Consider the following 25,543-nt stretch of genomic DNA (forward strand, 5'->3'; position numbering starts at 1 on the left):
CTTGCTCTATATATATTTTGACACGTGCATATATTTTGGCCAAAAGCTGATAGACAGCCGTCAAACAAATAGCCCGAAACTGAAATAACCAGGCCGAAAGAGAGTGCAGCTGATGCAGGCCTTCCTGGGGAAGGCAGATCAGCCACAGACTACACGAATCCTTTTGGGATGACAGACAACAAGTAAATTCCATTAAATGTACGAAATGGAAATTAATTTCGGTTGCACGCCAAACACACACACACACACACACATACACATATGGAAGGATTTTTATGTTTTCATTATAAAACGAAATCTGCTCCGAAAAGGGGAATCCCCCGAGTAGTGAGAAAGTGAAATGAGCTGTCAAGCCTGGTATGAAGATCCAGAGTGACCCCCGCGTCCAGACCAATGTTAATTTCAATTGCCTAGTGCATGGTCCTTGGTACTTGATACTTGCTACTTGCTACTTGCTACTTGCTACTTGCTACTTGCTACTTGCTACTTGCTACTTGGTCCCTTGGTCGCATGTCGTTGACTCCGTGCCGCAACTAAATCAAGAGCTGCACGTGGCAGATGCACTACCCAACTCCCTCCTACTCCCTCTCTTTATACCTCTTCACCCTCATCAGCCTTTTTCTTTGCTCTCTTGGTCTCCAGCGAGGTTGATGCTCTGTTATCGCTGTTTGGGTGCACTGGGAAAAACAGGGGTGTACTTTGTATTGTTTTTAATAATTATGATTAAAGAAGAGATAAAAAAACGGGTGACTTTCTTTGAAACAATAAAGAAGAGCGGACAACTTGTCATATGAGTGATATCAATGTGCCTTGAATATTACTCATACGTCATGGTGTATCTTTTATTATATTAATTAAATAAGAATTATTAAAACGGATGAAATCCATTAAAATATTAATTTAAAGCGGACAACATGTCGTATGAGTAATATCACTGTTCCCCGAGTATTACTCATACGCAATGGTGTCTGTTATATATCTTGTTTAATTATGAAAAGGTATTAATTTTAATAATATTGATTAGATAAGAAATAATAAAACGGGTGACTTTCCTTGAAATAATATTGTAAATCGGACACCTTGTCGTATGAGTAATATCACAGTGCCTTGAATATCACTTATACGCCATGGTGACTGCAAAAATATCTTGTATTTTATTGATTGAATAAGAAATATTAAAACGGATGACTTCCCTTAAAATAATAATTCGAAGCGGACAACTTGTCGTATGAGTGCTATCACTGTGCCTTAATTATCACTCATACGCAATGGTGTCTGTTAAAATATCTTGTTTAATTATATAAAGTATTGTTTTTAATATAATTGATTACATAAGAAATAATAAAACACGTGAGTTAGCTTGAAATAATATTGTAAATCGGACACCTTGTCGTATGAGTAATATCCGTATTTTGTATGCCTAAGATATTACTCATACGTAATGGTGTCTTTGAGAAAGAATCTGGTGACTTACCTAGAAATCATATTCTAAAGAGGACACCTTGTCGTATGAGTAATATCACTGTACATTAAATATCACTCATACGTCATGGTGTCAATTAAAATATCTTGAAATTTATTGATTGCATAAAAAATAATAAATCAGGTGACTTCCCTTAAAATACTAATATAAAGCGGACACCTTGTCGTATGAGTAATATCAGTATTTTGTATTCAAGAAATATTAAAAATAATACTTTTTATAATTAAAAAGCATATTTTTACAGACACCATGGCGTATGAGTAATATCACAGGGCCTTGAATATCACTCATACGCAACGGTGTCTCTGAAAATATCTTTTTTAAGCTATAAAAAGTATGGTTTTTAATAAAAGTGATTAAATAATAAATAATACAGCATTTTCCTTACTTTAAAGTATTTATTTAAAGCGGACACCGTGTCGTATGAGTGATATTAGTAGTTTAAATATTACTCATACGCAATGGTGCCTCTGAAAATATCTCCTTTAATTATAATTTTGTATTACTATTTTTTGCTCTGTGCCTGAAAATCTACTGTCTCGATGGGCGCCAAGGGTGTGGCGGGTGGCAGAAGGTTATACGCCTCCTTTTTTGGCAAATGTCGCGACTCGCGAGGCGTCGCTAACGTGGACATGGACATGAGCAATGTGCAATGGCGATAAGGAGGAACTCTCGCAACGGACATGGACTCCGTCTCCATCTCCATCTACGTTACGGTGCGCTCTCCTCCCTCTGCTCTCTGTCCTGCCCCTTGGGGGCATAATTGGCTAGTCAGTCAGCCTTCTGTACTCCATTCCACACTCCACACTCCACAGTGCCACTGCCACTGCCGCCCATGGCACTCGACAATCAATTGAAGCGTAATGGCCACAGTTCAATAACTTTTTGGCCATCCTCCATGCAATGGGGATCCCGCTAGCTGACGATGATATAGACACGCCGACGATGATGCTTCAATTATCTATTATGGATCTAATGAGTTGTCATGTTCGGATATTATCGCAATTGATTCGATTGCAACTGTTTTGTTGAGGGCAGACGATAAAAAAAAAAAATAGTTCAAGTTTAAGTCATTTTGTCTGTCTGCTAAAGATTTTGGCTTTTCATATCTTCGCAGTCGTTTTTTATGATATATATATTTTGATGTATTTGTGAGCTATGAAATTAGGGAACTTTATTTGGTTTGAAATCTATAAAGTGATTTAAATGATTGGTAATTTTCCGTGCAAAGTAATTTAATCAAGACTAATTGAATTATAGTTGAATCTCTGAAAGCCTCTGAATTTTTCCTGCTGTAAGTATTAATCAAAAAACCCAAGGAACTTAAAGGCAATGACTTATATATTTTTGACTATCAGGAACACCAAATGGCCAACGAGAGTTTTGGTCCTTTAGAACCATACCCTTACCCCACCCTCCCAACAATTTTCCACATGCCTTTCAACTATTCTATGTGCATATTTAAGGCTCTTACCTTAATTTAGAGTCAGTAAAATAGTATTGCCAATATATCTTATGGAAGATAATAGAATATAATAATAATATTATTATACAATATTATATAAATATTATTATATTATATAAAAATATAATGGAATAATTATAATATAATATTAATAAAATAATATAGAGAAAATTTTAATAGAATAATAATAATACAATATTAGTAGAGAAAATATTAAAAGAATTTAGATTTTCTAGATTTGAAATGGAAAATCTTAATATTTTTACTTTAAAGCTATAATTATATTATAAAATTATTATCGAAAACCAATTTTTGAGTATCTATATTAATATTAATTAATTAATTTCCCTCCGATATTTAGACCTATTATTTTAACCACCACTGTTAATACTTACATACATGCAATTGGCGGAGTATGTACCTGGTTTACCTGACTATGGTTTGTGGAGTTTCTGTAAGAGCGAGGAACGTGGAATGGCACACGAATGGGAATGGGAATGGGATGGAATGGAGAAAGGGTTCCCGGGGAAGCTATGGGAGGATTGATGCTACGGGTTTTGGCTTTTGGTGGTTCGCTATCATTGCACAAGTGCGCAAAATTTTGGACTCCATTCACGTGCTCGGCTGCCAAAATTGTTGCCTGGCCTCCGTGAGCACCCCTCTCCTCTCCACCCTCCTACCCAGACCGCCCCTGGCCTCGTCTTTCGCTCCATAAATTTCCACATTGATCGCCCCGTGGCGGCGACTATGCTGCTCCTCTCTCTTTCTCTCCTGCTCTTCTTATATATGTATGTATGCATGTCTGTCTCTCTGTCTGTTTGTATGTATTTAATTCGATAACAGCGCCAACGGTAACGGGAGTTGTTCGAAAGATTTTTACCCAAACTCAGTGCCACCCAGCAACCCTTTAGCCCATCAACCACTCCCTCCCACTGGCATTGCACTCTCAAGTGCAGTGAAATAGTTGTGAAACACTTTGCCAAAGATGAAAGATAAATTCAACGAAAAAAAAACATATATATGTACTATGTTCATGTATATATGTAAATATATATATATGTATATAAAGAAAGGCAAATGGCAGTGCAAAGTCAACTTCAGTTTTGCATAGCTTTAAGAACTTTAATTAAAATAATTGGCAGAGCTACTGTAACTCTTCCACTAACATTAAGTTTGAAGGGGAAACTTATAAATTAATAAAGATTATTCTTTTTAACAAATATTTGTAGGTAAAAATATATATTTAACCCACTTTACGTTGTGCACTTTCAAATGCTTTAATATTTACTATATTTTTTTTGCATTTCAAATGATTTAATATGTCGTATATTGTTGGCTTTTCTCTGCATGATCCGCCAGTTAAGTTTTGTTGACCAACCGTGATGGGGAAATTGAAATTCTGCGGCCATGTTATGCCCCCCGGTGCGATTTCCAACCCCTTGAATTTTTTCCCCCCACCAATGTCCAGTGTTGGTTTCATATTTTTGTTGGTATTAAAAAACGGCTGATTGAGCAACGGCAGGGAACTCTCTAACCGAACGAAGCGAGTGAGCGAGCAAGCGAAGGCTGTGCATAATTTAAATGTCTAGACCTCAGAGCTTCCCCCCAACTCCCGCTGACCGCAGGGGGGAAAGTGGGAGGAAAAGTGTGGGGGGAAAATCGAGGGAGAGAATCCCTCAAGCATCCGGCCTGCCACTGTCAATAATTAAGTGCGAACCTTGATATAAACTTTTCGCCAACTCCGCTGACGGCCGGCGTTTCTTCCGACCCTTTCGCGGTCAAGACACTGAGAGAAATTAGGTATTAGTACAAATTATAAGATTTTTTTTAGTTCCTATTTTGTTGGAAAGAATATAAAAAAATTAGTGGATATATGAAAATTACAACCACTGTTTTGGTATTTTCTCAGCATTTCCTGTAAGAATTGGAAATGCTTCTTATTTTTATTTTTACTGTATCCATTTTTTTTATTATCCTAAAATTAAAATCTGTATTTATTTAGAATTTTTTTTGGTAATGTTCTAGAAATTTTATTTGGCTTGGTATTGGTATTTTCTCACAATTTTCCTTGCTTTCTTTGGAAATGTATTTGTATTTTTTTTTGGTATTTTCTCAGCATTTTCTAAGATATTATCTCCGTGCTTTATTTAGCATTTTCATAAAATTTTCTTGGACATTTCCTCGGCGTTTTCTTTCATAATATCTCAGAACATTCTTTGGTATCTTCGCAGCATTTTCTTTCATTATGTCTAAGTTATTTCTTTGGTATTTTCTCAAAACGTCCTTTGGCAATATTTCAGTGCTTTCTTTGTTATTTTCTCCGAATTTTCTTTGGTAATATATCAAAGCTTTGTTTAGTGTTTTCTTGGAATTTTTATTGGTAATATCCAAGCTAGTTTATTCCTATTATCCCAGCATTTTCCTTGGTATTTACTTAGTTTTATATTTAATATATTCTCCGTCTTTACTTTAATATTGTAGCTTCGATTTACTTTTTGTTCACAGCATTTCTGTAATTTTCTTTTCCGTGCATCTTTCTTTTTTTTCCGTTTAGCTTGTCTCCGTTTATCCTCGCTTTCAACTGCTTCTCCTCCTCACACTCTCTTTGCATTCACTTCGTTTTGATTAAATTAAAAAGTTACCACAGACCCACTTACACAAACAAACAAACAAATACACCCACAGACACACACACACACACTCTTACGTATACGCAATACGAATGCAAAAGAACCAACAAATGGTCAATGAGAATTCCTTACACCTTCTCTTCTCTATCTCCTTGTCTTTCTCCCTTACTCCTTCGCCCTTTCGCTGCATCTCTAATTGTGTCTTCAGCCGTCAATTGTCTCAACGCCTGTTGCTGTCCCGCTCGATGGCCCTCACCCTCTCTCTCTCTCTCTCTCTCTGTCTTTCGCGCAGCAAACAAACAATGCAACTCTGGATGGGCTAATAGATTTATCACGAATCGTTTCACAGTCCGTTACCGTTATTGTTGCTGCTGAAATGTTTTTGCCTATGCCTTTTCCCTCCATTGTCTTTCAGGTGTTTGCAACGGCACTTTTAGCGCTCTCTCTTCATTTTCTGTCTCTTTCTTTATTGGAGTCTTTCCTGCCGATTCTTCTGAGTCCTTTGGCTATGTCGGAAGACTTGAGTTATTTTAATGGGAAGGAAATGGTATTATAATTTATTAATATATTAACAAGTATTTAAATGGATTTATTTATTTACTTTAAGTGACAATTTTTCAGAATCTTATCTTTTTATGTCCTTGCTTCCTGTCTTTCTTATTTTTCTGGATCCCTAGTTTATTTCTGTAAATATAATAATAGTTAGATCATTCAAAGTTCTTTAATGTCTTCACTTAATCCTTACTTCCTGATCCGCTTCGGTTTTTTCTATTATTTAATGAGTAAAAGTGTAAAATAATGTAAAGTACTGACAGCAAATTAAATGCAATTAAGATGGACACTCGTTATTATTTCTCTGCCGTAAAGTAGGCAACAAAACAATTTTTATTTGTAGCAAGTTCAACTTATTGAATGAATTTTCCCCTTCAAGATTACCCATGAAATATTAACACAATTAGATTGTTTTCGATAAGATTAAGTCCCTAATAAAACCCGCAATATAAAGCTCATCGTGCGATTAGATACTATTAGTTAGTTAACAGTAGATAGTACATTGATTATAAATCAATAACAATTGCCCGCTATATATAAGATGCTACACCGATTGGGGCTTTTCCCCATTTCAAAAATGGCAACTGCTGGAGCTGCTATACCCGTGACTTTACTGCTGCTCCTTGGAGCCCTGCTGCCCGTACAGTCGGCACCCGGTAGCATCGACGGCCGTGTGGTTGGTGGTGTGGATGCATCGAAGAATCAATTCCCGCATCAAATCTCCTTGAGAAATGGCGGTTCCCACAGCTGCGGTGGTTCGATCTTGTCAAGAAACTTCATCTTGACCGCTGCCCATTGTGTGACCAATGAGGATTCCGATGGAAAGTATGTGGCTGTCGCTGCGGAACGCCTCTCCATTCGTGCGGGAAGCAATGATCGGTTCAGTGGCGGAGTTCTCAGCCAGGTGGTCGAGGTGATCTTCCACGAGGGCTATGGCAGTCATCTTCGTAATGATGTGGCCCTGCTGCGTCTGGACACACCGCTGATCTTCTCATCCAGCATTCAACCGATTTCTCTGCCCACGGCCGACACTCCAGCGGATGTGGATGTCATCATCTCTGGTTGGGGTAGACTCTGGCATCAGGGTGATCTGCCACGTTATTTGCAGTTCAACACATTGAAGTCGTTGTCCTTGGAGAGGTGCGATGAGCTGATTGGCTGGGGAATCCCCGGTGAGCTGTGCCTCATTCATGCGGCTGATAATGGAGCCTGCAATGGAGACTCCGGTGGCCCGGCCATTTATAATGGTCAGGTGGTTGGTGTAGCCGGTTTCGTGTGGTCCGCCTGTGGTACAAGCAATCCTGATGGATACACTAGGGTGTACTACTTCAATGACTGGATTAGGGCTCATTCGGATGTTCAGTAAAGAAAAAAAGGCATAATATTTCAGTAAATAAATAAACTATATAACTATGCTGCATCTCAAGCTAAAACACTATAAAGAATGCAGTTTATTAGTTGAGATTTTTATTTGTTTTTATTTACTAGTTTCCCTTTGATAATTACTTTAAAAGCTTTTATATAAAGTTTCTAATAGGGTTATGACACTGCCCTAAAAACTATATGCATTTAAAGTTTATTATTCGGGTATGACACTGCATTAGGAACTTTACTTAGAGTTTTTATTAGAAGCTGTCATGTTTTCTTTTTCTTTGTACTTAAATGAGAAACTCGAAGAAGCAATGATAATTTATAATTATAACAAATGACAGTTATAATATATTATATCTTTATAGTGAATAATATTCTCAATAATTGTTGAAAACAGATAGATAATTTTATTGTTAATCATATATATATTTAAATAAGTTAAAAATCAAATTAAATAACGTCGTTATTGTTGTAAAAGGTAATCATTAAAAATCAGTGTGACCTAGTATTCCCAATATTGCATAAGTTTTTTCTATACAGTTACTACTTACTACCTGAAAAGTGTTATTATTTACCAATAAAAATATTGTGTCACAACCGCATAAACAAGGGCACATCATTCTTCTGTCAAGTTACCTATAATTGGTCTAATTAGGAATTGTAAAATTACTAAATGGCTGACAATTAGACGCAGCTGACCACTTCCCATATTCTGAATATTATATCACAAAAATCCATGTATAGTCAAGGGTCAGATTTGTGAAAACTTGTAAGTGGTAATGCCGCAAAATATGCAAGGCTCTGTGGGAATCCCAACAGGTGCAGGAGCAAAACAAAAACTAGGAGACAGTCTCAATTTTTGCCCATCAAGATTATTGAACAATTAGCAATGACATAATTTTCCAATCGTCCATCCCTCGATGGTTGACCGTCACGATTAGATTTCATTCCGCCTAAGGCCTCCCCATATATAAATCTCATCGTTCGATAAGATATTGCCGCCGCCTTCTTGAGTACAGATAATGCGGCTTGTAAATCAGAAAACGATGTGTGTGTGTACTTAAGGAGTTGCTGTTGTCGGGGTTTTGGCCATTTTAAAAATGCCATCCATTCAAGTTGGAATACTTTTGCTGACCAGCTGCCTGGCTGTAGTACTGCTGCCCGTACAGTCTGCCCCTGGATACATCGATGGAAGGATTGTTGGAGGTGTGGACGCCGGCAAGAATCAATTCCCTCATCAAATCTCCCTGAGGAATGGAGGGTCCCACAGCTGTGGAGGCTCGATCCTGTCGAGAACCTACATCCTGACCGCTGCCCATTGTGTGACCAATGAGGATTCCGATGGAAAGTATGTGGCCGTTGCAGCGGAGCGTCTTACTGTTCGATCCGGCAGCAATGATCGGTTTAGTGGCGGAATCCTGAGCCAGGTGGCCGAGGTGATTTTCCATGAGAATTATGGCAATTTTGAGAACGATATTGCTTTGCTGCGTCTGGATACACCGCTGATCTACTCGGCCAGCATTCAACCGATTGCTCTGCCCACTGTTGACACTCCCGTGGATGCGAATATTATCATTTCCGGTTGGGGCAGACTTTGGCATCAGGGAGATTTGCCGCGTTATTTGCAATACAACACCTTGAAGTCTATTTCCACGGAGCTATGCGATGAACTGATCGGTTTTGATTTCCCCGGTGAACTGTGCCTCATCCACGAGGAGGATAATGGAGCCTGCAATGGAGACTCTGGTGGTCCGGCAATCTACAATGGTGAAGTGGTGGGAATCGCTGGATTCGTTGTGGGAGGATGTGGCTCCAGTTATCCGGATGGTTATGCCAGAGTTTACTATTTTAGAGAGTGGATTAGGAAGTACGTTCTGGATATTTGAGGTTAATGAAGAGGATTTGATGTTTTTTTTTTGTAGATTTAAAAGAAGTTATTAAATAAATGTATAAATAAATAATGATTTTAAAAAAATGTTTCATTTAGTTTAAGTAAATACTGTAAAAGTGTAAAGCTCTTGAAAAATAGTTTTAGTAAACATTTCAGAATGAATTCCGAAATTAGCAATTTCTTAAGCAAATTTTTAAACGCAGAAACTGAACCCTAAGCAAACTATAAATTTTTCTGGGAAAACCCAAAGCAATATAAATTACTTTGAACAGTTTAAATAAGCCTCTTACAGATAAGACAACCACTCCAGGGTACTTCTAAAAATATACAATAAAATCAACTTAATGATTGCTTAAATGGCTTTCTATATTAACAACATTTTTAAGCCAAAATAAAGTGAGGGCAGCAGCTTTATTTTCAGCTATCAGCATTTGTGTTTTACACATTTTTTGCATATTTGTCAAGCAATTTCACTCTAAATTTGCCAATTATGCGCATTTTTTGAGCGTGACCCGAATGGGCAACCAATACACACCCAAAAAAATAAAAAATAAAATAATGAAAAAAAAGAGGAAAATTATAAACCCATACCAATACAGATTTTGGCGCGTGTGTGAATGGCGAGTATGGCCTTTTATCGCAACGGCTACATTGTCTCCTGTCCATTGTTGTTGCGAGGGTTGCCCGAAAATGTTTGAAAATTTATCAATAATAAAGTAAGAATAATGGAAATGGTTAAATAAATATTTAGATATATTTTTGGAGAGATTTTTGAGTGATTTTTTCGAGATTTATAAGGAAATATTACAAGTTAAAGCAGAGGAAAAGTATTATTTAGCAAAGTTCAGAATTTTAATATATACGAAGTAAAGTAGTAGTGAAAGTTCTTCATATTATTTTTATTTCTGATAAATTTATAATATTTATTGTAAATATTCACACCCCACCCTCTTTTATCCTCATTTTTTTCTCACTCACTCACTTGTCTCGCTCATTTTCAAACTTATATTGGCATAATTTATACTTTAGCAGCATTTTTATCGCTGCGCTCGGCACGAAATCCGAATTGTGAAATACCAAAATACAATAAACAATGGGCCCGATGCCCAGGAACAATGGCAATAACAACACTGCCACTGCCAATGTTCAATGTTAGTCCTTCCCCCCCCCCCCCCAAAAAAAAAAATGAGAAACAAAAAACCCCCTTAACACTTTTTTTTGCTGCATTTTTCTGTATGTCGTACTTTGCGTCACTTTGCGAGTTTTATTTATTTACGATTTTTGCGTGAGCTTCCTCTTTCCTCCCCTCACGCTTTTTTATTTATTGATTTACAATTTATATATGCTCGGTCAAACAGTACGTATATGTAATATTTGGCAATGTTGTCGTCATCATCAACATAGCCATCATCGGCATCTTTATTTTGGCTTGAACCGGATCGGATCGTATCTCTATCGGTTTGCACGCTGCCCCACCATCAATCATTTGTGTGCAGCAGCATTTGTATGTAAATAATTAAAATAGAAAATAATCGTAAAAAAATTGTGAAGCCTTTTTCGTTTTTTTTGACGCAGTCCCTCAACTGCCTTTTTTGAAGATGACTGCAGTCGCGGCGATAAAATGGCAACGGAATTTCCGATGAACCTTGTCGCGTGTCGCTCTTCATAATTTTTCCTCTTAAATTATCGCGAGTGAAAAGTGATGGTTGGGAAAATGTGTGGGTTTGAGGAGGGGGAAAAGCGAACCTATATAACATACACGAGGGAAATGAAAGGGAAATATTTAAGTTGATAAAATACGGGAGGATGACTTTCGAGGTTTTCAATTATTATTGTGTCAACAGATAGATCACATAAATATTTAATAATAAAAAAAAAGCTATTATACCCCTTGTGTTCTAAATTCAAAAATAGAGTTAGATTTCAGCCAGGTTTGTTGGTGCCCATCACAGTCCATCTATCAATCTAAATTTTCAGATATGTATATAAGCACTGTTTTCAATGTTCAAACAGGTTTTAAATTACAAAAAATTAAATCATTACAAAAACAAAAAAAGGAAACTACTTTTGGGGAAACGGAAGTATATATATCCTTACACTTTTGCAATTGAATTATAGGATCGTATCGGAAACCGTTCATAAACAAGCTTCAAATATTCGCATTCTTTTAATCAATATTTATTTATATTTTTATACCTTTGCAGGGTATTATAATTTTAGTCAGAAAATTGCAATTCAGTGAAGGAGTCATCTCCAACATTATAAATTATATATATGTATATTCTTGATCAGTACCAATAATCGAGTCGATTTAGCCACGTCCGTCCGTCCGTCTGTCCGTCTGTCCGATTCTATTAATTATATTCTATTATTATACAATTTTTTATGGGAGGAAGTTTGTTTCGGTTCATATAATATCATAATATTGTAATGACAGTGAATAGCTTACTCTCGCCCTCTCTTTCTGTATGCCTCTATAAGCCTCTGCCTCCCTCTCTCTCTCGCTCTCTTTCTTACTCACCATAACTTTGGGTATGTCTGCCTCCCTCTGTTACAGCGCTGTAGAGATGGCGCTTACGCTTTATCTCACTCTGTTGCAGCTACAGAGGCAGCTCTTTCCCTCTCGCTCTCTTTCTCTGTTATCTTCACTCGGGAAGTATAAATAGAGGCACTTCGATCGCCGCGACCTCAGTCTGTCCTAGGGGTACCTAGTGTTTACATCGGTAGTGATAGTGATAGTGATTACCCTTCGAACTCAAAAGTATGACGTGGCCAATGGGATACATCCGGATAACCAGGAAGGGATCTTCAATACTATGATAACCATGATTACCCTAATTAAAGTCACCAAGATTATAAGTCTACACAGGAAGGAAGTAAACAATGACGTGTCCTCTACTTCGGTAAGTCTTAATCATGACAATTATATCATATACATATTATTTTATTATATCATATTCATATATACATTGATTCTATGAGTTATGATTTTATTATTTTTAATTATTGCGCCATTGATCCCATAACTTAATTATAATTTAAAGTGGCACAGCAATTTTTATTGATGATATCCACAAACGTATACTCAAAGTTAACAGCCTTATACATATATTTATAAATTGTTCTCAAATATTTATTTCTTACCATTTCGATAGTTTGAAAACTGATCCTGACTTTAGTGCCAACTTTTGATGTATTGTTGTACACCTTGTAAGGTAATGTAATTTCAGAAGCTTGTTACACTGTGAAGAACCTTTCCGGACATTTCCAACCATTTCAACCATATATATTCTTGATCTACTCAGCTGTTGATGCTGATCAAGAATATATATGGTTTATAGACTCGGAAATGATTCCTTTACTAATTTGGAAGCCTCTGGCTGAAACTATAATCGTCTTCAAGGGTGTAAAAATGATAAATTAATAACAGAAAGCATTAACTCCTAAGCCGGCATAAATTAACTAAATCCCAGTTATAAAATAAATCACTAAAAGTAAGAATAGTTTTAAATATGTAATGCAATTATCTGGAGTCTGGCGGACAACGGGACGTATACGTGATATTCTATGTTGGTTGGGCCGATGTTACGTATACGTAATTTTTTTTATTTATATAGGATTTCAAAGTGTAAAAAATCTATAACTAAGCCAAAAATGCATTAATTTTGATTCGGAAAGCTGTTTTGTTCTAGTTTTGAATAGGTTAAGAAATCTGCATACCAAAATTACTTTTTTAAACTATTCCAAATTTTGTCGATTTTTCAATATGTTAACAATGAAAAAACTTCTTAAAAATTGTGGAAAATAATTTTCAAAAATTTTCTCCTCTCTTTTTTAGCTAGAAAGATTTGCCTGCTTATGCTGATCAAGAATATATATGGAATATAGGGTCGGAAATGATTCCTTAACTGTGTTTTAAGCTTCTGACTAAAATGATAATACCCTTGCAAGTGTATAAAAATAAAAATATTTTTTGAAAACTAGCATAGCCTCAAAACTGGAAAGAATAAACAGGAGTAAGCATACTCCTTTTGAGTTTCATGTTGATGACGGCTCATCATTTGAACTCAATGTTGCTACTTTATAAAAATATATCAGAAATATATATGAAAATATATACATATATTGATGCCACAGTGACAATCTCCCTGAGCAGATAAATTTAAATAAAAATAAGGAGGAAAAAGTATGCATCAAGTTTAACTTTAAATACTGGCAAATAAATCCGGTATTTTTGTGTGTGTGAGGCTGGGCCTGTGGGCTGTGTGCTCGGCATAAGAATGCGTCCAAGTGTATCAATGATATAAACTTCTACGCACACAATACACATATATCGCAAAGCCCAGCAGCAGCACAGATCCTTGTTTCTGTGCACAAATATATATACATATATCTGTCTATATATATGAGTTTTTATTTAAATGAATTGCAAGCAGCAGCAGCAGCAATTCCGCAAAATAAATTCGACAGGAAAGAAAGTGTCCTGAGAGTGTTTGAGAAAAACCTAAAATTAATAATCACATTACTCATACGCCCTGTATGCTAGAAAATTACTCAACGCCCCGTGTTAATTGTACATTTAATAAAAGTTTCATATATTCAAATTTGATATATCTTATGCTAAAATTTTATATTGATGTTTTCTATTATAGGTTCTTTTTTTCAATGAAAACAAATGAAATAATTTACCCCAAAAAATATAATGGGGAATCTGTCTCTGGAATGCACAAACATATACTCGTAAATAAGTCACACACACACACAGAGAAACCCACACACTCATACACACACACACCCCCCCTCAGACAGACATGTGTAAGTACATACATCTGTGTATATTGGGAAGTGTCGTCGGTTGGTGCTACTTTTGCCGCAGGAAGCGGTCGCAGCTGTGGGTTTTAAAATTTCAATTCATTTCCGTTGTGCATACCGTATACGTATTCGTATTCGTATCCTATAGTACACGCACACGCACTGTTACTGCCTGTGGGCAAAAACAAAAAAAAAAAAAAAATGAAAAACAAAATGCGGCTAAATGGTAGACAGGACGAATAACGACAACAACCAGGGCCTGGTTTTGGCCCGGGCCAGGTCTGGTCTGGTTTGGTTTGGTTCTGGTCTGGTCTGGGCAATTTATGTCCCGAAAAGCCCAAACAGAAACGAAACCTGAGGCCTGTTACCGGATCCCCCAAGAGCAACGTCCACTCACAGACCAAAGTTGGAGCCATTGAGGATTCCACCGCCAATTCTGGGTTGACTGAGAGCAACTTATGATCCTAAGGGATATTCATTTCTACACATTGATCATATTTAAAAAGAATTTTATATAGAAAAAAATATGAATTTAACAATGATGCATAAACATTTACACGAAAAAGTACACAAAATAAATATAGGTAGCATTAAAAAACTATTACTCAGTTTTCAGTGATTTTATTTTTAAACCCTTGCTGGAAAGTTATTATATGTATATTAATTGAAAAGTCCGCTATCCAGTCAAGGAGAAATTTCTGAATTATGATTTCAATTTTTAAATTAAAAAGAAAAGAAGTTTAATTCGGAAAGCCGAAATTTCTATATCAATGCAGTAAAAATCAATCATAACTAAGTCAAAAATGCTTATATATTCAATCGGAAATCAAAAATAAACGCTTAAAACGTTATTAGGTTAACAAAACTGCATATTTAATATTTTTATTCTCTTTTATGCCTAGAAAAAATTAGCCTGTTGATGCTGATCAAGAATATGTATAGTTTATATTGTCGGAAATCATTCCTTCACCTACTATATTATATTATTATATCATTATTATAATTGTTATCCATTAATTTCTTTTAATTTAATCAAAATGAATTGACTCTAAATGATCTATTTTTAAGGATATACGAATTTCGCATAGCTTTTCCTACTGTTTATAAAAAAAACTCATTTAAGTTAAGTTAGGATATCTCCTATTCGATCATGTATACACACCCTGTCTCGCCTTGTTTTATGTTTAAAATGTTAAATGCTTCAAGTCAGAAAATTCAATAAATGCTCAGTGTCCAGTGCAGTGGCACGCTCCCCCACATTTTTTGTGTGCCTCTGTGGGCGTGCCACAAATGCATAAATGTATGACAAATGAGTGCGCTGAATGCAGCATCAACAGCAACAGCAACTGCAGCAACAACAGCAACAGCAACTGCAGCAACAGCAACAGCAACTGCAGCAACATCAGCAGCAACAGAAACACCAACAACACCTACAGCAACACCAAAAACATCAACAACACCAACAACACCAACAACACCAACAGTAGCAGCAACGACCAGCAACAGCAGCGACCAGCGACGGCCACAACAGGAGCAACGTCCGCTCAGGTGGCATATCATTGCTGTGCCATTGTGTGGCATTGACACACACATACATACACACACATATATATAAATCTCCCACTCATCACACCCTACACACCTTTTGTTGTGACAACGAGGTGCCAAAACATGGGAACTCTCATCGAAATTAAGCGATTGATGAGAGCCTAATAAGCGGGTGCCACATCATGGTTCTATTGTTAAAGGACTAGTTAAAAAAAAAGTCCTATTTGTCTAGAACAAAATGTCTATTTTCGGACTACTTTAATGATGCTGAAAATAAAGAGTTACTACTTAAATATTATTATAATAATAATATTCAAACTTACCAATTAAAAACATTAATCGTTTTGGCAAGTTGAAATCATTACTACTTCAAGCAACTCCTTAGGTTCCCTCTGAATACAAAACTCTGTAAAAAAAGTAAACTGGTCAATATCAAAATATAAAATAAATAGAAAGCAAAATAATATAAATATGTAAATATTGTTTGAACCATTTTCCACACCACCCAAATGAGGTAAAGTTCGAGGCTCGTTTTTTTTTATTGTGGTTTCCCCAGTAGGCCTAATCCACATGATTAAATAAAAAATAAATTAACATGAGTAACATGATTAAGATCAAAAACTAAAATAACGTGATTAAGGTAATCCATACTTACTTAAGTTGTCTAAACATAAATGTCAAAACTGTCTATAGAAAAAAATGTGCAATGAAGCAAAACAGAAATTATAAAGTAATATTCCAAAGTATAAAATCAATTGTAACGAAATAAAGCTTATATTAGAAAATAAAAATTGAAAGTAAAATAAAGCATCGCCTTCTCACATTCGCTCGTCGGCTGACTACCCAAGGGATACCTAGGTCCTTCTCCCCAGTTTCTGGGAAAAAGGATCTGGAGGTTGTGAGCTGCTTGGTCTAATCAAACTGGGGAATCGCTCTGATTTCTAATTCTCAGCTGAGAAGCAATCAGACTCTTTCCGTCCACTCCGAGCATCTCGGATGGACACCCCAGTGACCAGACCCATCCCCCATATCGTAAATGGAATTAAAATAACAAAGAAGTTCTTAATTGAGAGGTTTCTATCATAGTTTTAATTACTAATAATTACTGTCTGGAAGGAAAATAAATGTCGAGCAGGAATTAAATTTTAAATTTTTTTTAGCTTAATTAAAAAACAAAAAATTAACAAACAATTAACAACAAAAAAATAAGCTAACTTTTGGTAGCCAAAGCTTCACTAATTTTAAAGCAGAAAGTTTACTAAGTTAAGGTAATAAATAGGTTTTTTCTTGTTTGTGAAACATTTTTAAAATGTAGTCCGGTTTCTTCTTTTTTTTTAACACTTCACAAAATTTATACAAATTACATCATTTTTTAAATCACATTTTTAAAATTTCACTCTTTTTTCAATCATTTTACTCTATTTTGCAATCATTTTACTCTATTTTTCCATTCATTTTACTCTATTTTTCCAATCTCTATTTTTCCAATCTCTATTTTTTTCAATCTCTATTTTTTTCAATCACTCTTTTTTTAAACACTATTTTTTTCCTTCACTTTCTTCATTTATATGTATGTGTCTTTCAGTCACTTTTATAATCGCAGTCATATTCTTCACATTTTTTAGAACAATTTTAAAATGTTCAATGCCTAATTTTTAATCACATATTTTTTAAATATTTTTTTCAGTCACTTTTTCAATCACTTTTTTCAGTAGTTTCTTGAAAAACTGTGTTTTGTTCAATCACATATAATGCACTTTTTCCAACCACTTTGTTAATCCGTTTTTTAATTTTTTTTTTTTTCACTTCTTTCAAACATTTTTTTCCAACTTTTGCAATCTTTGGTTCTCAATCACTTCATTTTATTGTTTTTTTTACTTTTTTGTTTTTCACTTTTTTGTTTTTTACTTTTTTGAAGGCACTACTTTTTTTCACACGCGACTTAACTTTAGAGAGCTGGAGCTTCGAACTTCATCCGATTTGAGAAGAAACTTAATTTTACACCAAAATTTCCTTGGGGCTTCATTATAAAAGTGTTAGAAGCAGTTGGGAACCATATTTCCTGTCTAGAAGCCAACAATGTGACCAGATGACGAAAGTCAACAAATATTATTGATGCAATCGGTGTTTTTCAGTACATAATACAAGTTGTGTTATTTAAGCGCAAATTTTAAAAATCCTGTTCTCGAATGTTTAGGGAGTCTGAGTATCAGTTTATTCTTTAGGTTGTTATCTTTGGTTTAATTGAAAAACTGAAACGGAAATAACGCAATCCGATCATTATGTTAAGTTCACATGATTCAAAATACCAAAAACTTTTGCATCGATGTTGGGAAAAAAGGTTATTTTGGCCACGCCCCCCAGGAACTAACAACCACATACTTTCTCAGGTTTCTAGCATACACTAACTCAGTGAGAGTTCTGAAAAAATTGCAAAAGAAAAGAGAATAAATTATTTAAACAAAAGAGGAAAGAAGTGGGGTTTCTTTTGGTTTAATAATAAATATTAAATATTGTTTAATATGAGCCTTTTTTAATTTTTGAAGTATATATTACACTTCGTTTTTGTATTTGTAATTCCAAACTTTGCCCATTTGTTCAGGTTTTTGCTCTGCCTCTGCCTGTGAAACGTGCAAAGATTTAGCAAAAGTACTTGGGCAAGCAGCCAGCTTTTGGACCTCGGGAATGAAGTCGAACTCTCCGTCCTGGAGCCTGAATCCTGGACCAGAGTCTACGAGCCCGGTTCTGGGAGTGATGCAGCAGCTCTGGGCTATGGCAATAAAGGTAACCTTCTTAATTTGTTATGACTGCCATTTTGGGGGCACGGAAAATGGGTGCTGCTCCACTGGGCAGCAGCAGCAGATGTTCCTTTTTCGCTCCCCAATCTACTCCTATTATCCTGGCAGTATCTCTCACATTTTGTCCATAATATTCAAGTTTCTGCAGGGTATTTACAGGGTATTTGAGAAGTGTCTTATAGAAGTGAAACTATTAAAGTGTACATTCTTTGATGATCTTGATTGTACTTTAAGCCTTTTAATAAAATAAATATATTTATATCGGAAGCAACAAATATAAACAAAGTTATCCTGAAACTATTGGAATTTGAATATTAAATTTACTTTCTTTAAGTTTTCTAAAGATATAAATATATATATCTTGAAAGCAATAGATATAGATATAGTTATCCTTTAGCTTCTTTTTTTTTTTTTTTTTAGGTATTTTTAAACAATTTCAAAGAGATTTTTGTATGTAACTATTAGGGGTTTAAATATTAAATTTACTTTCTTAGAGTTTTTAAAGAGATAAATATATATCATGAAAGCAATAAATATAGTTTTAGCTATCCTTTTGCTACTAATACATTTTTTAGTTGCTTTTAAACCATTTCATAGGGATTTTAAAGCACAGCTTAAGGATTACCGGGTATCCTTGCGTTGAGTAACTCCCTTATTAACTCCTTGAAGCTGCTTTCCTGCGCCAATATCTTCACCTCTCCCCCTGGACAGCTGGTGTTTTTGGTTCATCCTGAGATGCCGCAGGCTCTGCTACTTTCAGTCCAGGACCTCTTCCCTCTCATCCTGTGTGTGTGTCTACGTTTTGTTGCAAAACTTGTTCGCCGCTGGAATATTTGCATTGCGGTGTTGCTGGCGTTGAGAGAAAAGCTGCGATTTGTGTGTGAAGTGTGCGAAACACAAAGAAAAGGCGACGCGGCGAAAAGAGGGATAGGGGGAGTTTTTCACCAACTTTTGCATTGTTTGCTTTTTGTTTTAATTTTTGTAAACCATCCCCTTGCCTCGGCTCCCTTTTGTGTTGTGTACTTTTTTTTTTGTCCTGTGTCCTGTGTCACTTTCGTGTCGGTTTCATGTTTGAAAGGCTCCCAGGATGAAAAAGGGGAAATGAGGTGGGAAATGGTTGGAAACTTCCTGGTAGACTATGTATTCTGACCAATAATTAGTTAAGGTTTATTGTTGAGATTTAAAGTACTCGTACTTAAGTTTACCCATCAATATTCACATTTCGTTAGCCAGAAAATCCCAATTGAAAGCCACTCGATAAATGCGGATCAAAAGCTGCACATTATTGGGCTTAAAAAACGCGGAAAATTTCCCCCTGGAGGTCATCGATAGAAATGTTACCAGCCGCATGTTCATCCAACCCAGAATCAACCCCCCAACCCCATTTCCACCCGGGAAAATGTACCGCCCACATGCTGTGCTACCTTGTGCCAAGTGCTCTGGATTTTTCCTGCTCTTTTTTTTGTTTTCTGTTTTTTTTTTTTTTTTTTTTTTTTGGGCCCACGCTAAGCACACAAAAACATAATTTGTTTGCTTGTCATTTTGCCATAATACGCTGACAACAACAACGGCAACAAAGATGGGCATAAAGGCGAACTGAAGGGAAATGGGTGTACAAAAAAAAAAAAAATAAAAAAAATACAACAAAAATGAAAAAAAGAAAAATACACATAAAAACGACAGGAAAATCAAGCACAAATACTAATAAAGGCCACGGGGGAAGATTCTGCAAAAGGAAAGGAAAAACTCGCGCTCACCACTAATGTGTTTTAATTTTTGGTCAAAAGTGTGAAAAGCGGAAAACAGGGGGTTTGGTAATCGCAAGACAGTGTACACTCATCAAAATAACATTTAATATATTTTTTATATAATGTACTAATCTATTTTATATAAATATATAACATATATAACTTGGAAAACAGAATTTTACGAAAGAGTTTCCATGATGGGTTGCTTTAAACCCATCATAAATCAAATTTTTTTCCCTCAAATTTCGAACGCTTTTATCCGATCTAGTTGCCTTTTTTAATATAAAAAAAAACTCCCTAAAATGTATGACAACAAATTTCGCATATGTGTACATATAATTCCCAACTGGTTCTAACCTTACCAAAATGAAGTCACGGGTCCCGGTTAGGTATTTTTAGGTGTGAGCTATTTATTACTGTTAGTAAGTTAAGCTCTACTATTTATAGTTACTTATCCTCGATTAGTAACTATATTTTCCGCCTAATTCATTATAAATTACCCTTACATTTGGGAAAATTTTTCTCATTTGTGCAGATTTAAATAGCCTTAAAGCTATGAAAAATCTTTTTGGATATATGATAAATGTAACTTTCCCTTAAAGAGGTTAATAAATATATAAAGAAAAATCGAGATTTCCTAGTTTTTCCCTTTAGCTAATGTGAAAATGTTCTTAAAAATCTGATTTGACTTATTCTGGGAGATTTACTAAATATATAGGGGAATTTTTTTAGAATTTTTTTGTGAAGAGGTCCTCCGAATTTTCATTGATTTTGATATCGATTTGTGAGTGAATTTTTTGTGTAGTATTTTGAAGCAAATATTTCTAAGGTAACCTAATAATTTTGAAATACAATTAGCAAAATGTATGTATATATGTATACATTCTAAATACATTAAAATTAAAAAAAAAATATGTTTTTAGTCATATGTATTTTAAGAATTGAAACCAAGATTTACTTATATTTTAAAAAATAACCATCTAACACTTTCTTTTAATTATTCTTAATGATTTTCTTTTCTTTTTTTTTTAAAGGAACTCTACAGATTTTATATTTTAAATGGAAATATAAGCTTCTAAAATGTTCAATTTTAATATATGCTTATTTAATGTAAAATTTAAAATTTCAAGCATGTCAGGCAGGATGTGAAGTCCTTGGGATCCCCAACCCCTCGGATACTGGCCCTCAGCAACAATTTGTTGTTTGTGCCTGGCAAAGCGTGGACCTGGACTCTGCTTACCGAGCATAATGAATGTGCTTACGAATTGGTTATTATATTCTCTGGTGACACAGGACACAGAACAGGACACGGATGAACCGGGCAAAGAGTCCTGTCGTCCTGTCCTCCTGTCGTCCTCGTTCTCTGTTTGCTTGCTGTTTGCTGGCTGTGTTTGCACTTGTTTGTTTGCTGTTTGCTGTCGTTTGCCGCTGCCTGTTGACCTGCAGAGCGCAAATGGCCAAAAAGAAAATTGAGCGCAAAATGCTTAACAAATATTTTATGACTTCGAAGTTCAAACGCTTAAATGTGGCAACATTGTTCCCATCGCAGGACCTTTTTCTATTGTTGTTGCTGGCAAATTACCCGCAGCAGCAACAGCAACAGCAGCAACTATTTTCCAGGATATAGCATATTTTTGGTCCTGCTCCTTGCAAAACAAAGGGACAACAACACCACGCGCTGCACACTCGGGAAAAGTGCGAGGAAAAACCGGGCAGGACGACCAAAAAATACCAAAAAAAAAAAAAAAAAAAAATGGGAGAAAACAGAAAAAGAAAAGCCAGCATGAGCAGCAGCAGCAGCAGCATAAGGAGCCAAAAGAGTGGGAAAAAATTGTTTGAAATTCCTAACAAAGCATTTTAACAATTTGCTGACATTATAACGGCGACAAGTTGAGCGAAGTCAATAAACTGTTAACTGAAACTAAACCAAAAAAATAAATATATAAAAGAAAAAAATAAAAGAAAATAGTAATAAGAAAAAATATTAACGTCAAGTTATGGAACTTTGGGTTACCCTTTGAGCTTCATTTTTGAAATCTTTTGTATTTCATTAATGAGTTAATTGGAATATATTTAAAATATGGTTTTAACATTTATAAATTTTGACATATTTTTCTTTAATATATTATAATATATATATAATATTATATTTCTTTCAATAATATATAGAATTAATTAAAATGTTTAGGAAATATTAGTTTGAACTTAAGTTTCTGATTACTTATTATTTATTTGTTATTAAATATATCTCAATTGTGTGTGCGTGAATTCTATCCAGGATCTATTCTTTAAAATAAGCTCTTTAGTTTTTTTGTATTATTTGTTTTGAAATTATTAAGTTTTTTAGCTCTCTCACTCATTTTTTCTTAAAAACCAATACACCCGCCTTCGGTGAAAGGTGGAAAACCCAAAATGCGCCAAAGTGAAAAAAGTGCTGATAGTAATAGACTGAAAAGACGTGCATCAATAGTGCCTCAAATGCCCCATAATATTGGGGTTTGGATGGTCTGGAAGGGTAGTGCCATAGGGGAACCGTGTCATGGGATTGACGAAAAAGTTTTTAACAAAATTCCCGCAACAGCAGCAGCAGCAGCAACATCAATGTTTGGCAGCTGGCAGCATAAACGGCATGAAACTTCATTAAAGCGATAAAAATCAGAACCGAGGTGGCAACAAAAATCCGGCTACAGCTACTGAAACAGGAATAAGGGAACGAAAAAAAAAATAATAAAAGTAGACCATGAGATGCTCTGCTAAATTTCAAATATAATTAAAATAAAAAAATAATTAAAATTCATATAGAACTTAACAGTTTTAGTAAAATGCTTCAAAGGAAAACTAAGCAAATATTGCTTTTATTTCATTTTAAAAAGGAATAAACAGTTTCAAATGAATTTATTTAAAGATATCAGAATCTTATATTCTCAGCGAAATAATTAATTGTAAAATTGATTTTTCAAGAGAATGAACACATATAATTGAAGGTATAAGAAGCTTGTATTTTTTACTGAAATATATTTATATAATTGAATGTCTTATAAAATTGTATTCTGACTAAGAATAATTACTTTTAAATTTAATTTTTATAAAAGAATAACCAGATATATTTAAAGCCAAAATAAGCTTTTATTCTGACAATAATCCATTGCAAAGTAAATTTTTAAAGAAATATAAACATTTATATTTGAAAGTATAAGAAACTTGTATTTTAACAGAAATAATAAATTTTAAAAATGATTTTTAAAGAAAATAAATAAGATACAATTCAAGGTATAAGAAACTTGTATTCTTACCGAAATAATTCATTTTAAAATTTATTTTTCAAAGGATTAAGTAAATATAATTAACAAAATAAGAAACTTGTATTTTGACTGCAATTTTTTAAAAAATTTGTATGTAAAGAAATAAACAGATATAAGTTAAGACATAAAAGGCTTGTATTCTAACTAAAATAATAAGTTTTGAATTAGATTTTTTTTAAGGAATAAACAGATATAATTTAAAGCATAAGCATCTTGTATTTTGACTGAAATAATTAAGTGTAAAATTATTTTGTAATAAAGCAAACAGCTATTATTTAAGGCATAATTAGCTTGTATTCTGATTGAAATAATTCATTGTAAAATATATTTTTTCAAATATATATATACACATATAATTGAAAGTATAAGAAGGTTGTATTCTTAATGAAATAAAATCAATTAATTAATTAATAACCTAAACTGGTAATCTTTACAATGTCATTCTATAATATATTATGTATTATTTAGTATACTTTTTTTTCCTGCAATTTTTAGAGTATCTTTTCAGGTGAAAATCCCAGTCTCAAAGCGTTTTCAACCTGCTCTCTCACCTCCTCACCGCAGTCAAAATATCCGGCGGAGCCGCAGCACCTGTACAACCACCACAGGACTACGAAGGGGATCCCAGAGTTATTAAACTTGTTCGGCGCTTGTTTATGGAAAAAACCAGAAGCGATGCAACGGATTCCGGACTCCACTTACCTGTCCATTCAACCCCTCCCCCACTGCCTCCTCCTCACCTGATTAAACCCAGTCAAAGATTTATGACGAATTGTCTGCCCCACTCAGACCCCCCCCCCTCCCCCACATGCAAGTGTGTGTGTAATTACGGCCTGGAGTCGTGTGAAAAAGTATGATTTAATGGGCAGATGCTGCCATCACATATTACACTATTTTTGCACTGTTCCGATGATGGACATTGATGGACGTAAATGGAGTTCATGCAATGCCCAGCATATGCCACAGATCGTCAGGGTCTGCACCGGAAATACGAGTGTGTATGTATTGGTGCAACGATATTCATTTAGCCGTGACAGCCAAAAAGTAGGCACTCAAAATTTCAATTTCGAAATGAGACTCTTAAAACTGAATAAGACCGAAGTTCATTTAGGAAATGGAATAGAAACAGAATGAGTTGAAATACATAAGAAATACTTATTTGAAAATCTCGTATATAAGCTTAAAATAATCATTAAATTCATTCAGACAACTAGAGGCAGCAGAATGGTTTTCAAACACGAGAAATACATATTTAAAAATCCTTTAAAAAGGCTGTCTCTAACTATTAACTTTACTAAGAAAATCTCTGAAATAAACTTTAATGAATTAATTAATTTTTTTTAGAAAACTGGGGCTTAAAAGCATAAGAAGTATATATAAATAATAATAAATCTCTTAAATAATCATTAAATTCAATTAAAAAAAAGTAAATACAGCAGAATGTTTTTAAAAACACAAGAAATACATATTTTAAAATCTTTTATATAAGCTTTAGGAAGTTATTAACTTTATATAGAAACTGAAATCAGCAGAATGGATTTAAAAACATATGAAAAGATATATAAAATCTATTTTAAAAGCTTAAAACACATATTTTTAGTTTATTTCAAAAGCTGAAGGCAGCAGAATAGGTTTCAAAAATGATAGAAAATATATCCATTTGAAAATCTTGTATTTAAGCTTTTAAAAAATGGGTTTAAAAACCTAACAAAGAGTGTTTTAATAAAGTTTACAAAGGCTGTAAACAATTGTTAATCAAAGGGAAAAAATCTTTTGAAAAAATTTCAAATTTAAATTTATAAATAATGCCTTTAATTAGCTTATTCACTTAGCCTGTCTTTATTTTTAATTCCATTATCAAAGTTTTTTACTCTCTTTCAACAATGTATAATTAAAGTTCTAAACAATGAATTAAATTAGCTTATTAATTAAGTTCTATGCTA

General features: G+C 34.5%; 1 protein-coding gene and 1 pseudogene across 2 annotated transcripts; both read left to right on the top strand.

Moving 5' to 3' along the window:
- Positions 1-6,676: 6,676 nt before the first annotated feature.
- LOC110176021 (serine protease SP24D pseudogene) lies at positions 6,677-7,592 on the top strand (annotated as a pseudogene). Its single transcript, XR_015273058.1, has one exon. The product of XR_015273058.1 is annotated as a serine protease SP24D pseudogene (transcript).
- Positions 7,593-8,168: 576 nt separating this feature from the next.
- On the top strand, positions 8,169-9,476 carry Ser6 (Serine protease 6). The gene has a single exon (XM_020942188.2). It carries the CDS (start codon positions 8,602-8,604, stop codon positions 9,385-9,387), a length of 786 nt encoding a protein of 261 aa, XP_020797847.2. The 5' UTR covers positions 8,169-8,601; the 3' UTR covers positions 9,388-9,476.
- Positions 9,477-25,543: the final 16,067 nt, after the last annotated feature.

This window comes from Drosophila serrata, unplaced genomic scaffold (assembly GCF_035046125.1).
Source record: "Drosophila serrata isolate PLE 108 unplaced genomic scaffold, ASM3504612v1 contig_362, whole genome shotgun sequence".
In the NCBI taxonomy this organism is placed as follows: domain Eukaryota; kingdom Metazoa; phylum Arthropoda; class Insecta; order Diptera; family Drosophilidae; genus Drosophila; species Drosophila serrata.

What these genes read in the sequence shown, in the direction of transcription:
- Ser6 (XM_020942188.2), top strand. Translation starts at nt 8,602, where the DNA reads ATGCCATCCATTCAAGTTGGAATACTTTTGCTGACCAGCTGCCTGGCT.